The sequence below is a fragment of the Lucilia sericata genome, unplaced genomic scaffold (genome assembly GCF_015586225.1).
Source record: "Lucilia sericata isolate MDLA Ls3-8-SP2 unplaced genomic scaffold, ASM1558622v1 Contig000018F_arrow, whole genome shotgun sequence".
Taxonomy (NCBI): Eukaryota; Metazoa; Arthropoda; class Insecta; order Diptera; family Calliphoridae; genus Lucilia; species Lucilia sericata.
In genome coordinates this window covers 538,391-555,487 of record NW_023994057.1, presented here as the reverse complement: position 1 = coordinate 555,487, position 17,097 = coordinate 538,391, and the positions used below count along the sequence as shown (strand labels likewise).

The 17,097-nt window shown below is 29.9% G+C and overlaps 1 protein-coding gene across 1 annotated transcript; it reads right to left on the bottom strand.

Annotated features, from left to right (window-relative positions):
- Window positions 1–932: 932 nt before the first annotated feature.
- LOC119606829 (galactose mutarotase) lies at window positions 933–16,895 on the bottom strand. Its single transcript, XM_037960465.1, has 7 exons — window positions 16,574–16,895; window positions 14,655–14,748; window positions 9,823–10,196; window positions 8,654–8,898; window positions 8,483–8,585; window positions 2,010–2,099; window positions 933–1,240 (listed from the first exon to the last, which is right to left on the bottom strand). The coding sequence occupies exons 1-7, from the start codon at window positions 16,682–16,684 to the stop codon at window positions 1,142–1,144; spliced, it is 1,116 nt and encodes a 371-aa protein (XP_037816393.1). The 5' UTR covers window positions 16,685–16,895; the 3' UTR covers window positions 933–1,141.
- Between the last annotated feature and the right edge of the window lie 202 nt (window positions 16,896–17,097).

Genomic DNA, 17,097 nt, shown 5'->3' with positions numbered 1-17,097 from the left:
ACAGTTTGGATGATGTCGAATTTGGGTCAGTGAAATGAGTGAATCCCATCAAAGTCAATGTGCGTCAATTTTCATTACAATTTAATTTCGGGGCAAAACAAAAAAAAAAAAATAAAGAATCAGCAGAAACATTTTGCACATTAAAACAAAATGTTAAACACCAACATTATTGTAGATTTAAAAAAGTACACACAAACTTTCATTTATACAAACAAACATACGTAAAAAGTTAATGTAATTCGGAAATCCGTGTTTGTATTTCAAACCGAAAACTGTAATTTTGGCATGTTTAGATTTCTGTGCCAAATGGATTTTTGTCACAAGTTCAAATTAACTAGAGAAATGTTATTTAAAAAACGTTTTAGAAAATAAGCATTGAAAGTTAAATATGCTAATCTTTTTAATTTAAAACTATACAAAAGAATAAATTTAAAAATTAACTACTGTTTGTAATATTTTTTATATTGAAAAATTAAAAAGTGAGATTTTTGGTAACTTTTAAAGTACAAAATGGAAGAAGGTCACAATTTTTTGAAAAATCCTTCTAATTAGTATTAGGATTCCAAATAAGTTATTGTCACAAAGTTAAGTAAACATGTGTATTGCAAATTTTGGTTTTAGCATTGGATTCTTTTAACTTTTTCTCCGTTTAAACCATTTTGCACATCGAAATTCGTTGAGGAGGATATTCATGTAAAATTTACGCAAAATGTACATATTTCCCTAGACAGACTGATGATCTATCTCATGATATATCTAATATCATTCAGAGTTCTATAAACAAAAATTCTTTTCGTTATAATCAGATTAAATTTTTACTCAAATCCCTATGAAAATGTTTAGATTACTTTGTATTTGGAATCTCTTTATTGTGATTTTATAAAAACACAGTTTAATAAAATATTAATAATAAAGTAATAAAATAAAATTTATATATTTGCGTAATTGTGTGTATATTTTTTGTTTTTATTTGGATTTTGTTTAAAAGTACGAGAAGGTCAACATAAATTATGAAACAATAAATTTTGTCGCCATTAGGGTTAAATCTATTTTGACATGCCGCACTGCTCTCGTTGTTTCTCTTTCTATGTTTGTTTATTTCGTGCTTTTTCCTCCTTTTCGATTGTTTCGTTTCTTTGACTCAATGTTTACAGCCTCCATTACGACATGTGCCAAATTTGTAAATCACTTCGTGGTTATAACATTCACCCGGATTTAAAATGATCGATGGGAAATTGGGCTGAAATGGGACATGGTAGAAATTGATTAAATTAAATTTTCAATATTTACGTATAATTGTATGTATAAAATAAAAAAGAGCAACGAAATCCTTATGCAGCTATAGATTTAGTCCTTGTTGTATTATAATACAAGTAAGTAACTATGTGTGTAGAAAATGAAGTTTTTGTGTGTAGGAAAAATGGAAAAGATATTTAAATGATGTAATTTTGAGGAGAAGGTGGTGGTATCGGGAACAGCCTCTATGTATGTATATTTGCATGTGTGTGATGGTGTGTACACTTTGCTGCTTAAGGATATCAACAGCAAACAATTACAGGATTTACACCCTGTCAGACAATAAGTCAGTGTTTGACAGCTAAAATAGACTTTAGCACCTCAGGAGTGTTCTTTTTGTTGTTGGTGCTGTTGTAACCCATGAATAGTTAACAAAATTTTGCTTAAAAGTCTATGGAAGTGGAAAACGACAACAGAAGGACAATAACCAGATATCACTGTCTATTTGTAGGGCAAACAGGCTGAATGGCAAGTTCTTGTTTCCCTAATACTCATGTCTTCTTCCTCATCTTGGTCTTTGTTCTTTTTGTTTTGCTCTCATCTATCCCTCCCATCGTTTGTTGACTTTATGCAAGATATTCATTTGCTTAAACGTTCTTCTGCTTGTGTTTGTACCATATTGTTGTTATTGTTATTGGTGTTGCTAGTGTTTTTGTTTTTCTATTACTGCTTTTGCTCCTTATGGGCAATGGACAATGATATTGAAAACTTACATGATTGACAGCATCGGGATACTTTTGTGTCTCTAAACAAAAGGCACCTTGTTTAACATACTGGGCCTGACTTTTGCCTTGTAGGGGTGTCTGAAAAACAAATCGAATATAAATAAATAAACAATTTACTGATTATTTTCTTATTGCAAATTTAGTTACATAATGAAGAATATAGAATGTAGTCTATAAAAGCGTATATTAAAAACAGATTAACCATTTACAACATGATTGTCATAATTTCAAATTTGAAATTTTCGTGTTTGCACTAGTAACTTTAAAATCTATTTAATTTCCTTTTTGGAAATTCAGTTCAAGTTTCTGAGAAATTTTCAATGCCACATTAAAACCTTTTTATAATGTAGTTTTTAAATAAAACAAATGGATAAGATAAACAAACCTCATTCTATCTCCATTCTTCTTTTCCTTTTAGTCCTTATAAAATTACATATTTATATTTATGATTATAATAATTATTATGTTTGTATTGCTGTTGTAGTTGTTTGTTTTAGCGAGTGTTAAAACAAAACATCAGGCAATTTTAAGCAATTACAATTTGTGAAAATATTCCCATTCTTCTATTTTGCACTTTGGGAATGTGTGTGAGTATATGCGTTTGCTTTTTGTTTAAATGGCTGTTGGTTGTTTGGCAGGATTCTCTGCACATAAGCCTTAAACTTTTTATAGCATTTCACTGCCATGGTGGTTACATTCTTACTTACATACACAATTGTTTATAATGTTTATTATAGTTGTTGTTTGTTTTTCTACTTAATATTATTCTGTTGTTGTTATTATTGTTGTTTTGTAGTTTTTTTGAAAAAGCATTGTTTTACTTGTTTTTTTATCATTTCAATTCCTTTAAGGCATAAACTTTTGTTTTTTTTTGTGTGTACGCTTTTTTGCTCTTTTCAACAAATACAAACATATTACTTGAAAAAACAAGCTCAAGTAAAGGCATACATAAAAATGCATATACGCACACAAACTTACATATATGTATATATATAGACTGAAGCTAAAGTGAAAAAGAGGATCTTAAACAAGGAATTTGTATTGAAATACTTTCGAACATCATCAACAACTACAACAGCAGAATGCAGCTACAATAACATGTACGGGAACATTAACAACAAAAGTAGCGACAATGACAATTGTAAAAACATTTGAAACAACAAGTTGTTTTATTTTGCCTTTTGTCGCTTTTGTTACTACAAGTTGCATTGTACTGCTGCTGTTGTCTTTGCTGCCATTTGAGAAATAAAACATGCATTTTATACATTACGTGAGCTGTTTGCAGTGTTTGGCAATAAAAAAATTAAATACGAAAGACAGTAAAACGAAGATAAAACAAAATAGAAGGGCCAAGAAGACAACATAAACAGCTAGACAATTTGACTTATTGGCTTTTTATTTTCCCATCGCAGTAAATGCAATTGTAACTTGCGGAATTGGTCAAAATCTTGTTTATGTAAATATGCATGTACATATCTGTATATACATATTTACACATAAACATACTCATATGTATCCATATGTATGTATGTACATTAAGGTGGTTTCATTTATAGTATGAAAAGTGAATACATAGCATCGTATTATGATGCTATTTAAAGTGCAATATTGTGGTTAAAATGTATTCTAATAATATTTTGGCTTTAAGGAAGAGGCAGACGAAATGCATTACTTTACATGTTTTTTTAATAATAAACATAATTGTCAAAAAATGTAAAATGTTGAATTTTAAATAGAATTCGATTATTTTTGATACGAACTGCTTATAAAGTTTGTATACTGGTACATATGTACGTAAAGTTTGTGTATGTATGTATACATACATACATATTTGTATTTGAAGTATTTTTCTTCGTCTTTAAATTAAAAATACAATTTCATATTGTTGCTTGTTTACTTGTCTCATCTTTTTACACAAACAAATGAATGAGTCAGCAAACGCACATGAAGATTAGGATGACCCCAGTTATATGAAGTCAAATAAGTAAAATAAAATTACATATTGCTTTCAGGGACTAGGAGCATCTTAAATTTTATTTATACTTATCATGGGATAATAAAACTTAATAATTATATCACCAAAAAACGCTTATAGCTATAAAAAATTCTAGTCGGTATGGTTCCTTAACTTATTTCCGTTATGTCTTAAATGACGGCTTTATTTATTCTATGCATATTTTTTTCATTTATCAAATAATTTTCGTTGAAGTGCCATTATCGAAATTACTTAACATACCGTTATAACGCCAATATAACCTAAAATATTGTGAATTTCTAAGGTATCATAAAAAGCTTATATTCTGAAAATACATTAAAATTCATGAATATTAAAAAAAAAAATTACAAAAATGTAAGAAGTCGATCGTTGATGAAATAAAATCTATTTATATTTTTATTGAATGATCGATATTTGGAGATTATAATTACACAATTTAAAATCTTTTTGAACTTTATTTCAAATTTGTTTGGTGGTTATTACCATCAGTTACAAATTTGAAATTTGCTTAAAATTAAGAAATTATTAAGATAACTTTCATAATAATCTAATAGATTTTTAAAAGGGAAAAAAGTGAAAATCTCACTTGTTCCCTTTGGTCCAAATTTAAAGCATTTTTAGTGTCATCCTAACGCACATCATACATACATACATACATACATACATACATACATATGTATGCACATTCACCCCAACAATGCACTCGCTACTGTCCCTGTCGTATGAGTGATTTTTATTGCAATTGGTTTTAATAAAAAATCAAATTGTAAAATGCTCATACGTTATGTTGGGCACGTGAGTTTTTATTATAGTTGCATGTGTTTGTGTACATATGTACATATATGTATGTATACTTACGTATGCATGTAAGTTTGATTATTTGTGTTTGTGGGAAATAGAGGAATATCGTGTGAGTGTATATATGTCTGCATTTGTGTTTATGATGACATTTTTCATATTCGCTTGCTTGTTTGTATTTGTATATATGTATGTACTCCTGTTGTTGTTCTTGCTACCATTGTTATTTTACTGTATTCTGTTGTGTTTCCTCTTTTGTTTGCAATTTAATTTTTATTTTGTGTTTTGTATGCGTAGTCAGCATAAATAACTTATGAATAATTTAATTTTTTCGTACACAACATTCACAATATTTGTATAGATATTTTCATTCTTTATTTTATTTTTTGCGTTTTGCTTCTTAAAATAAAATCATTAATGTGATTTTGTATTTTGATGCATGTATCATTTATTCATCATTCATACATCATCCATTCATCTATTGAACTAACCAATCACAAAGGTATTAAGATTTACACAAAAGATTCTTCTTCATAATGGGTTTCTTTAAATTTCCGTAATAAATAAGTTGACTTAGCTATTGCTTAAATTGCTCGTATAAAGTTTGTATTGGTTAGATTTTAGATTGTATATTTACTTCAATAATCCTATTAAATATTAATGAATATCAATGGTTTATGTATAAAACAAATTTAAATACCTATTTAAAGTTTTAGGCTGGGTTTTACAGTTTATACTTAGGGAAACAAAGTATACTTAAGTTTCGAAAATTATATATATGAAATATTCATAACTTAAGTAAACTTTATCCTTTAGTGTGAACTATAAAACCGTCCAATAGATTTTTCCTAATTATTTAAGTAAATAAATGTTATCCTAATTTGTTAAACAATGTTAAATGTTCTAAGAAATTTTAAATTTGTAAAAATTAGATTTATGAGATAATTTACTTGAATTCAGTTCAGAAATTATACTGCTTAACTACTATTTTTGTTTGTGCAATAATTACCTTGAACAAAAGCTCGAACTCAAGAATTTTTATTCCTTTATCATATTTTTTCAAGTGTTTATACATATGTATGTATGTATAAATTTATACAAAAACAACTCATGTATTAAGGTAATAAAAAAGTGTCTGTGTATGTAGCAACTTTTTCGGGATGTTATGTTATAAAAGAGTATGATAAGTAATTGCTTAATATTTAAAATAAGCGACCATCTTGTTACTGTATTGGTAAAATCTCCCATTAGTTAAATAATTAGCTTGCTCAAATTTCATAACATGATGCGAAAATAATGTTTTATGTTTAATGAACAATGCAGTTAGAAAAGATTTTAAAAACTTCTAATTGAAATGGCATTACGGGTGGCCAGTTGCCCGCAGGACTTGTCCTGGCTGGTCAGTTGGTTGAGGTTCCTTCGAGATCCACGTAGTGGCTGTTGGGAGAGAATGTTGGTTTAAGGACTGACCATATATGTCCGGATTATCTCTCCGGTGCTGTTGCCATCTCAATAGATGTCACTGGGTGATGTGACAGAGCAACTTATGTTGGATTGCTGAACCCCCGTTGAGTATCTTTTACTCTTCGCGTAGTAGGTAGCCAGTATAGGTTGGGGAATTTTCAGGTTGACACTTGGTAGTTGCCTGTCTGTGAGAATTTAACTGATGTAAGTTGGTGAACGATCGGGAAAGACTCCTATGCCCGACAGGGGACTAGTACTGATTTAGTAGACCTTTTACTTCAGGGAAGTTCTCGATGCTGTTGCCATCTCAACAGGATGCATATTGTTTCATGCTTCGCGGCACATGGTTGAGGTTCACCACTCAACTTGTCGGGGCACTTATCGGGTTCGAATTGTCTTTGGAAATTCCTACATCCTTTGTCACATTATCTTACATACAGAGTGATCCTGATTTATTGACTGGGTATTTCGGTCTACCAAATACGTCTTTAGGTGCTGTTGCCTACTCAACAGGACCATCTCAGTAGTGTGGTTGCGCGGGCTTTAGAAAGTTATGGAATGGACTGGAATGGGTCATTAATAGAAGGGGATTGCATTTTAAATAATGCAATCTATCACGGCATCTAAAGGGTGGTTACCTTCTGGAAGATTGTTTTCCCCTGATTGATTTTTACTTGTCGGGTTTTGCATTGGGACGGGGCTACTATGGCAAGAGTAGTTCAGCAAAGTGCTTGTACATGGACCGACACATCCATTTACAAAGATTGCCACCTGAGTTCTTCATAGACGGATGGCCTACCACCGTCCCAAGTCTACCCAGTGGATGAAAAAGACCACCGTGAAATAAGGCCGTCAAGGCAGGTGTTCACGTTAAGCACTTAGACATTCTTGTCCCGAGGAACAATCTTTTTAAAAATCTCAGAATCGATGAATATTAATAAACTAAACACTGATGTATGGTTGAAACATTTTTAATTATAGCCCTAATATGGATATACTACATAAGTAGACATCAAATTTATTCATATTATTCCTAAAGAAAACAAGAATACAAAAACAAACAAAATTACTAATTAACCATAAAAGTATTTAAACGCCTCCTTTTTACAACACGCTAATAAACCTTGATGTTGGTTGTTGCTTGTAAAACGCCAGTCAATAATAACAAAAACATTTTAAAAACTTATTAAACCGTGCATAAAAAGCATTTATGCTCTTTTTGAAGTAAAATCATGTAGAATAAGACGAACATCAGCAGAAAAGCAACAACAACAGAAACAGAACTAAAAAAGGCACTGAAGTTTTTAATTAAACGATTGAACCAAATTAACAACCGAATGAATGAACGAAAGCAAGGAAAGAATGACTGGCAGGACAAACGAAAGGACTAACTTAACACCAGAGCGTGCCAAACTGGCAAAAAACATGAATGAATGAATAAAAACAAAATTTAAATGGGCATCTAAAAATCAAAAGCAAAAAAATATATATTTATATGAAATGGGGAGAGTGTATGAGTGTGAAAGAGAAATAGGAAAAAAGTTAACGGTATTCAGGCATCATTGGTCAATAAATTGCACTTATTTAAGCTTAACTTTATTTTTCTATAACTTTGGTTTTCTGCTGAAGGTATTTTTGTTGTTGTTTTCCAACAAAGTTTGTTTTATTTAGCCAACTTTATTATTGTACTTTTTTTCGTTTTTGCTTTTCATACAAATAAACATTTGCATTAAAACAAATACATTATTTTGTGGCTTAGAGAAAGAAAGAGAAAAATTCCAAAAGGAAGTGACAGAGAGAGAAGATGGTGGTTTTTAATTAATTTCATTTGATTGGGGTTTGTGTTGTTTTTTCATATAGAAATACTTTCCGACATCATATGAATTTTCAAAAGTTTTTCTTTAGTTTACAAGGGTTTTATTATTGTACATGCTCAAATAAATGAACAAATGAATAAAAATGAAATAAAATTTGCAAAAATATTCTCTAATACACAAACATATGCATACATTTATTCCTATTTGTTTATGTATATTTACAAACATAAATAAACAAATAAATAATAAAGTTTTTAAACGAAAGACTTTATTTTCTATTCATTTAGCACATGTTTTACAAATATCATATTTAAATTAACATTTAGTTAAAATACGCAACAACAAAAATAAAAAATAGTAAATACGAATAAAAATTTAAAACTTACCTCTCCTTTTGTTGTATCGGGCATATAATTTGCTGTATAAAACTGCACGCCTGGTTGGTTACTGGCAATTTCTAACCATCTTCCGGTTTTTGGATGATAAGCTCTATTGAATTTTATTTTATTATTTTGTTTTTGTTCATTAATTCAATTTCATTTTCTTTTCATACTTACTTGGCTATTAAGCTGACACTTGTGTCATCACTGTTCTTTTCCACACAATAGTTGTCATCATAACCATTGGTGGCAGGCAAAAGTTTCTTTATTTGTTCCCCTAAATTTTTCATTGTACGTAAATCGTATAAAGTGCCTTCGACATTTTTAAAATTACCAGTTGGAATGGACTCTGCGTCAGTTTCAGTTATTTTGTCTGCTTTAATCATGATTGTATGTTCAAATATGGCTTCTTGACCGGCATTCTAATAAATCCAAGGGAAGTAAATAAAGAAATTAATTTGGAATTATTATCTCAATTAATATCGAATATAATATGATATAAAAATTAGAGCGATTGGAATAATGTACTGGTTTTATTTACTAAAAATCGTTTGTGAATACGAATAATGAACTTTTAATTTGCGAGCTACATTATGAAACTTTATCGGCTAACAATGTTATAGTTTTAAATTGACCATTAACCATACATTCGTTTCAAATAAAATATTTCCCCTACAAAAATATAAAAATTTAATAATGCATTATGTTTACACAAGACAAATATAAATCATTGCACTTTAAACTTTTTATATTCTATAATATCAAGAGAAAATGTCAGCAAATAAATATGTAAACGTTTTAGTTGTTATATCATCAACTAATTTTATTTGACTACTCAGTATTCATTCTGCTAAATTTCCTGTGATCCATTTTTATAATCACTCCATAATTCTACATGTGTCTTTACCTAACACGTTTATTTCCTTTAAAGATTTTCTTATTTTATTCTCTTGTTTTTGAGCTGCTTACATATACCGACCGACAAACTCACAAATTTTCTTTTTGAAAAAAAAAAAAAAATCCAAACATTTCCTTCCGACAATTTCAATTTCAATATCATTTGAATTTTCTATTTCCTCTTGCAACATTTCATTTTGCAGCCACCAGCCAACCGACCGACGAAAATGTACCAAACATAATCCTCAACTCAATCATTCTAAGCACAACGGACAAAACCCAACTAAAAACTAAACTAAACATATGGTGCAATTGTTACTCCAAGTACCAAAAAAAAAAAAAAAAAAACAAAAACTAAAGGGAAAAATTTAGAAAAATAAAGAAAAACAAAAAGAAAAATAAAATGATGACTACGATGACGATAATGATAATAAAATGTGAATACTTACATGTCCGGCCAAATTGAAATACGTATGATTTGTCATATTGACAGCCGTAACTTTAGTTGTCTCAGCTTGCATTTGTACGTGTAGACAATTGTCCTCGGTCAATGTGAATTTCACCGTTGTGGTTACTTGGCCCGGATATCCTTCATGACCATCCGGTGAATAGTGTTTGAGTGTTATGCCATCTTGGTGTACGGCTTCCACCTGCCAATGGACCTTGTCGAAGCCAATGAAACCACCATGCAATTGATGTTTATTGTTGAAATTACGAGAGACCTGTATCTCTTGACCCTTTAGTGGAATCCGACCGTTGGCAATGCGATTACAAACTCGACCCACAGTTGCACCAAAATATGGATTACTTGAAGTTTGGTAACCTAAACACATACATACACAAAAATTAATAAAAAGTGTAAGCATACGAGAGCACAAACATAGACATTTATATAGTTTAGTTACATTTATTATTGTGTTTTGAGTGTATCTGTACTAGCAAAGTTGTTCAAACGTTGGCACGTAGTGAAAACTTTAAACGAAGTCAGTTTATAAATTTGTATAAATTTAATCCATTCCATTTGCATTCAAGGTAGGGATATAAATATTGGTTTAACAAAGTAATTTTGAACAAAATAGAGCCTAACACGGAAATGTAAAGGAATGCAAGGAATTATTTAAGTAACTTAATGGCCTCCGGTTAGTGGTTAGTGTTCCAGTCTGGTAGACCGAGGCAGTGGTTAAGGAGCCCATAACAGGCCCGATAGAGACCTATGTAGGTGTATTTCTTCGGATTATATGTATACATATCCACCTTTCAAACTAACTAATTAAGTAACTTAATACCCATTACTTTGATGTTAAACCGGTAGTTGATTTTTTATAAAAATATATGTATATAAAATATCGAATATGAAATTTGCACCAATTTAGTTCTATTGGATAGTAGTTCAGACATTTTTTTTACATTTTTGCAAAACATGTGTTTCTTCTCATCTATGTAACTAATTGTAGAAAAACTATTTAAAAATTGAAATCCCCCATATTTAAATACTGTCATTGAAGGTGCATAATTAGAGTATGTAATGCATGTAATGTAGATGAAAGTATGCTAATCTATGTACTAATACATTTACTACAAATTCTTAAAAATTAACTTGAAATGTTGCACAACCCCGTTGTTAAATGGGACTTTGTATTTTTTTGTTTCTGATTTATAATAATTTTTCTTGTTCTTTTTTTGTGTTGGTGTTCGCATTTTCTACTGATGTTGCACATCTCCAGAAGGCAACAAAACAAGTGGTTTATAATGTACACTGACGCTGGCAAAACCGCAACTTTTAGCTGTATTGCAACGGAAGTGGTCATTGTAAAAACTTGGCGGCGATGGTGGTTGTTGGCGGTGGTAGAAGTGATGATGATGTTGTTGGCGGTAGAAGTGGCGTTGGTAATGAATCGCAACAAAAAAGAAATTTGTTTTTTATTTAAAGGTTGCCTGCCACCAGTCGTTTGGCAGGGTTTAGTTCTGCTGATTGTGTACGCGTTTGTATGTATGTAAGTATGAGTCTTTAAACTTCTTTGTCATAAAAATAATTTTACTGTTAGTAAAATTTTTTCTGCACACACTTATATGTATTTATGCAGCAAAAAAGCAAAGATGGGTAAAAGCTGTAACAACAAATCATTTTGTTTTTATTTGTATTTTTTGTGTTTGTAACCCACAAACATGCAACCGAGCGACCGACCAGCATCTCCATACTTGTGATTGTTTGAGTGTGTGGCGGAAATTCCTTTTTCTTTCTGTCCATCTCTATTATGTTTTCCTGTCCCTTTGCCGCTCCATTCCAACCAAGATCCACAAGTGGTAAAAGCCAAAAATTGACTCTTTGACATTATGTTCATCGTCATCATCAGACATTTTCAGATGGCTGGCAAGCGTGTCTTCATTGCTGCCATTGCACTCACAAAGTGACACTTTATGTTTAGCCCTCAAGTGTACTTTTGCATCTGGAGTGACCTCCTCCTCCCTATTTTATATTTTCTTGTTTGTTTGTTCGTCCGTTCTACCAGCTGTGGTGGTGTTTCTCAACAAATACACGCACACAAACAGTCCCACATCGGAAAAATTAGTTTTTACAAAAATCTAGGAAGTGCATGGATATAAACAGTGCAAATTAGTCTTGCCATGTTTTTTCATTCTTGTTTGTTGTGCTGGAAAACTGATTGCAAAAATAGTAAACTAAAGAGATATTGTGACTCAGACATAGAGACAGAGACAGAAAGAGGGCGAGGGCGAGAGAAAAACAACAGGAGATTGAACAAAAATACTTACTACTAATATCATGCATACACATGCACAGATACTGTGCATAGATAGATATGTATGTGGAACATGTGTATGTGTGTGCAAATTTGTGTTCTGAGTAAAAAAAGATGTTGGTTGAAGTATTTGTCGAAAAGATTTGTACAAAAGATGAGTTGAGTTGTGTGTAAGTGAACTCTGTTAAAAACAGTTTTTTGCCGTATCGGTTTTTATTTTTTGGATTTATTTTGTTGGATTTTATATTGGCAGTTGTTGTTATTTTTTGATGCTCTAAGTAGTGGTAGGGAATTTCTCAGGGGTTGAGTTTAGTAGGGAAAATATAAATGTAAATTTGATAAGATTAGCTTAAGAGCAGCAAATTGGCTAAGAGGGAGTCGGAACAACAACAACACGAAAAACCAACAAAATGTTTCTTTATTACTCGTATTACTATGAATGATGAAAGGATCATTAAACTTAAAGTATTTAACATGATTTGGGGTTTGTGAAAGTGTCAAACATTTTTTGAACAAATACGAAATGAATTTATTATGAGTTTTAAAGTTGACTAAAAACTGAATTTCAGTTATTTATTAAGTTTTCTTCTTTTCATCTTTACTCTCTGTCAAGTCATGCTAGTAGAATGATTAAAGCAGCATATTGTTGCCAAGTGAATAATTGCATAATTTTAAATTTAAAGAGAAACTTGCATTAAAAATATGGGATTTTACAAACTAAAAAAATGTATATTTATGTATATGGTTTTAAAAGTGTATCTTTTGATTTAGTTTCAGTGCAACTGGGTGTGGTGTGTCTGTCTAAGTTTCTCCAATACTACTACTACTACTGCTACTGCTACTGCTAAAGCCATAAATACATAATATTTCATAGATGATTGTGCAAATATGCAACATACAAACATATACAAATATACACATGTTCATGTGAGCACTCATGTAAGCCACAAACTTTCATACATAAATATTGTTTATATATAAATCCCCATACAATCTCCATTGTACGAGTCCGCATCCACACATATACTAACTCAAGTTAATTTATGCTGCTAGTGTGTGTTGTGTATGTAAATCAATAATATTTTTGTATCATCATTTAAACCTGAATGATTTTTACCAACCAAATGCAAACTCTATGCTCCACATATTAGTATCGTAGCGAAACACCATGCAACACCAACCAACACCATACGAGAATCAACAAAGGATACCAAAAAAGTTTTAGTCGTAAAATAAAACACTAGTAGTTGGACAAGAAAAAATATGACTGTTCATCAAAAATAGTTGAAGAAACTAGAAAAAATAGGAACCCGACATAAGAGTACTACTAGCAGGAAAGGGGCGCTCGCAAAAAATGAGCGAAAAGAAAAAGAACTATAATCATTCTTCACAGCATATTTCGTGACTAAGCGACTAAAAGTAATGGTAGAAAAACTTTTCGTAACAAATTGTAACAAAAAGTTTTCGTTTTTTTCTGTTTGGCTCTTCTTTTACCATTTCATTTTATTTCTTTCCTTTTTTGTTTTGTAATAATAGTTTTTGTTAGTGTAAGCATAAAAATTACAACATACCAACATTCAACATACTACACACACATATACATACATACTTGTTTCATTGCTTACTTTTTACGAGCACAGTTGCCTGAATGGTTAATAATTCGGTAAGGTTACAATGATTATCAAAACTTATCAAATAATTATAGCATTTATTTCACTTTTCATATACATACATATATTTACATGTCTACAAGAAAATTTCACTATGCCTTCGAAAGAATTAAAGGCATAATTTCATAATGTAAGAAACCCAATTGGAAATTGTCATTCTTCATGATAGATATGTTTCAGAAAAATCGTGTTAGTGAAATTGGAAAATTTATTATGAAAAAATATCGATCATATTTAAAAAAACAATATGTTCTTAATTTGCTCTCAACAGAAAACGAGATACGGACATAGCTAGATCGTCTTTGAATCAGAATGTGTAATATTAATATATTACGAAAGTTTTTTATATCAATTTATTGAAATTTGAATAACAAATGTTTAATATTGTTTTTTACAGTTCTACTTAAACATTTTCTTAGAGATTAAGAGATTTCCTACAAGGTTAGCAAAATTACTCGTAAACAAATATCTATTGCTGTTAAAATATCATAAAGACTTCATGAAATCAGTTTACATTATGGTAAATCTGCTGATAAGCGCTCCTATTCAATTTGATTACTTGTAGTTTTCTTTTTGGGGGGTTAAAAAGACAAAAGTTGATTGAAAAAAAAAAACAAAACTTCGCTTCGAAATCAAAATACAACCACTGTGTGTGGTGACGGAAAACATCAGAAATGGTGACACATATTTCTAAGGAATTTAATGTGTACGACTAAGAGTATGAATTCCATTTACATTGTTTGTTTTTCATTCTTGCAGTTCTTTTTCTAACACATAAAGAATATTGCCACGCAACTTGTTGTTGATGTTTTTCTACGAAAGGTCTGTTTAATCAGTGATAGTGATACTAACCTGCAATATCATCATAACCCAGTGCGATGTCATCCACATGCCCATTTGCATCCGGTACTTGGATACTAGTTATGGTGGCACCCAAAGAAATAACCTGTTTGTTTTTTTGTTCGTGTTGTTTTTATTGTTGTTTTCAGTTTATGAAAAGAAATGGAACAGTGTTTGAATGACCATCCAACAGCCAGCAGTGCGAAGGTATTTTTTATTATCACAGTCATAATCGTTATCACCAGCATCATTTGATAATGTTACCATATTCCAAGAAATTTTAAGTGTGAATGTGCAACAACAAAGTATTTTTGTTGCCACATTTTATGGGAAATCATGCAAAAAATTAAAAGGGAAAAAGTGAGAAACAAATTAAGAAAGTTGTTAAGAAGTCAAGTGTAGAATTTTGTCTAAAATATAAAATGTAAAACAGAAATCCATTAAATATACTACCAGGTTTATAGCGACAGACAGACGGACAAACAGACAAAAATAAGAACACTAATAATAAAATAAAACAACAAGAAATACCGAAATAAAACTGCAGCAGGAAATGTACGGGTAAAAACTTAAAATGTTGTGTTTAGTGGTTAGAAAATTGGCTGTGGTGTTTTGGTTTGGTTAAGTTGGGTTTCACTTTGAATTTGTTTGTCTTTTGGGAGGAAGGAATTTATGACGTAGGAAGAAATCTTAAAATTTAATTCCGCGTTTATACACTGGAGGATTAGACGTAGTGAAATATATTTATTTTGTTTTATTTTCTTAAGAAGAAATATCTTTTTATCAAATGTTCGTAATACTTTTAGCTTAATAAATAAAATTTAAAAATTTTTCAAGCATAAGGTGAAGGATGAATATGAATTTTTTAACAAGAAGATGAAAATAATAATCAACAGTCTTTTTTTTATATTAATGGGTGACTGCTTTCTAAACTAATGTATTATGAATTTACAATCTTGTCATTTTAACAGTTTTACAATCAATCAAATTGATTATGTTTTCCCCTTGAAAAAGGGGAGACAAAATTATTGTATTATTTTGTGTTTAGAACACAAGTAAAAGGGAAATTTATTGTAAATAAACCAAAATTAATTAAATTTTTATTATATATGTATTATTTTTAATTATAACCCTGTCTCGTCGAAAATTTGCGTATTTATGAACGTTAACACTGTATTCTAAAATGACATTTAGAACATGGAAGTCTTTAAGCATAAATTTTCAATCATAAACATAAATTTTGTTAATTTCTGTCCTTTAAATACAACTTTGTAGTAACGGAAATAAATTTAATTTAGTTGTCCCTCTTATTTAACATGCCTGGAAAAGAAAATAAACTTCTTGGAATTTTTGTAGATTTTTAACAAGACTTAACAAAGTATTTAGTTGAAAATTTAAATTGTAAAAGATTTTAAATCTTTTATTGTCAATATAAAACTAAGTGTGTCATAACAATTAATCTCTAGCCAAGAATAAACTTGTAAATGTTGAATACTTAGTTGACGAATGTTGTTTCTTTTGAACTTTTTAACGATTCTATTTTTATTTTTTCATTTTTCTTTCTTTTTCTTCCCAAGAATCTATTAAATAATGTCCATGTTGATGAGTAAACTTATAAATGGCAACAACAATGGTGGTCTAAAATGAAATTCTTAAAGTTCAATATGAATTTCGTTTTTAAACATTTTATCAATCAATTTAACGTTGACAGAATTCTAAAGATGGAACGAATTTTTATTTTCTATTTGTTTACTTATTAGGTGTTTAATTTGTGTACATATGATATTGTTTGTAAACAATAAATATAAAAAATTATAAATTTTAAAAAGGTACTCAAGTATTTTGTAAAAAAAATCTGATAAATCTATCTGTTAGAACAGTGTGCAAAATTATATTTAAACTTGATGCAAATAAAATTTAATTATACTCACTTGTACTTTCATTTCCATATCATTTTGCAGAGTAAAGCGTTTGATTTGTTCCGATTGTTTGGTCAATGGATTAATAGCTGTTCCAAAAACATCTTCTATAACACGTACCATTTTAGTTATTTATTTTACTTTTTTACAGAAACGAAAAAGAAATAAATATATGTATATATTTATTTTAATGAAAATATATTGTCTATTTAAAGAAAAACTTTTCAAAATTTATTAGTCTGTAGTATTTAGTAAAATTATTAATAAAAATTTATAGTGTTGCTAAACAGCTGTGTGCGATGTGTGTAGACGATACAAAAGTTCGCGAAGCAAACTAAAGTCTTAGACAAGCAAAGAGCGTGTTTTATATATTTTTTTATTCTTTTATTCATAATTTTTTATTGTTATCAGTAGATGTTGTTTTTTATGAAAATATATGTATGTTCGTATTTTTAAGTGTAAAAACTTGAGGTTGCCACATAGGAGAATCTATATATACATATATATAACAATCGGGTATAGCTTTACCCCAGTTT

Coding starts and splice junctions, on each gene's coding strand:
- LOC119606829 (XM_037960465.1), bottom strand. CDS start 16,684: ATGGTACGTGTTATAGAAGATGTTTTTGGAACAGCTATTAATCCATTG. Junction 8,899..9,822: donor ATTTCAATTTGGCCGGACAT/GTAAGTATTCAC, acceptor TGGATTTATTAG/AATGCCGGTCAAGAAGCCAT. Junction 1,241..2,009: donor ATCCCGATGCTGTCAATCAT/GTAAGTTTTCAA, acceptor GTCCCATTTCAG/CCCAATTTCCCATCGATCAT.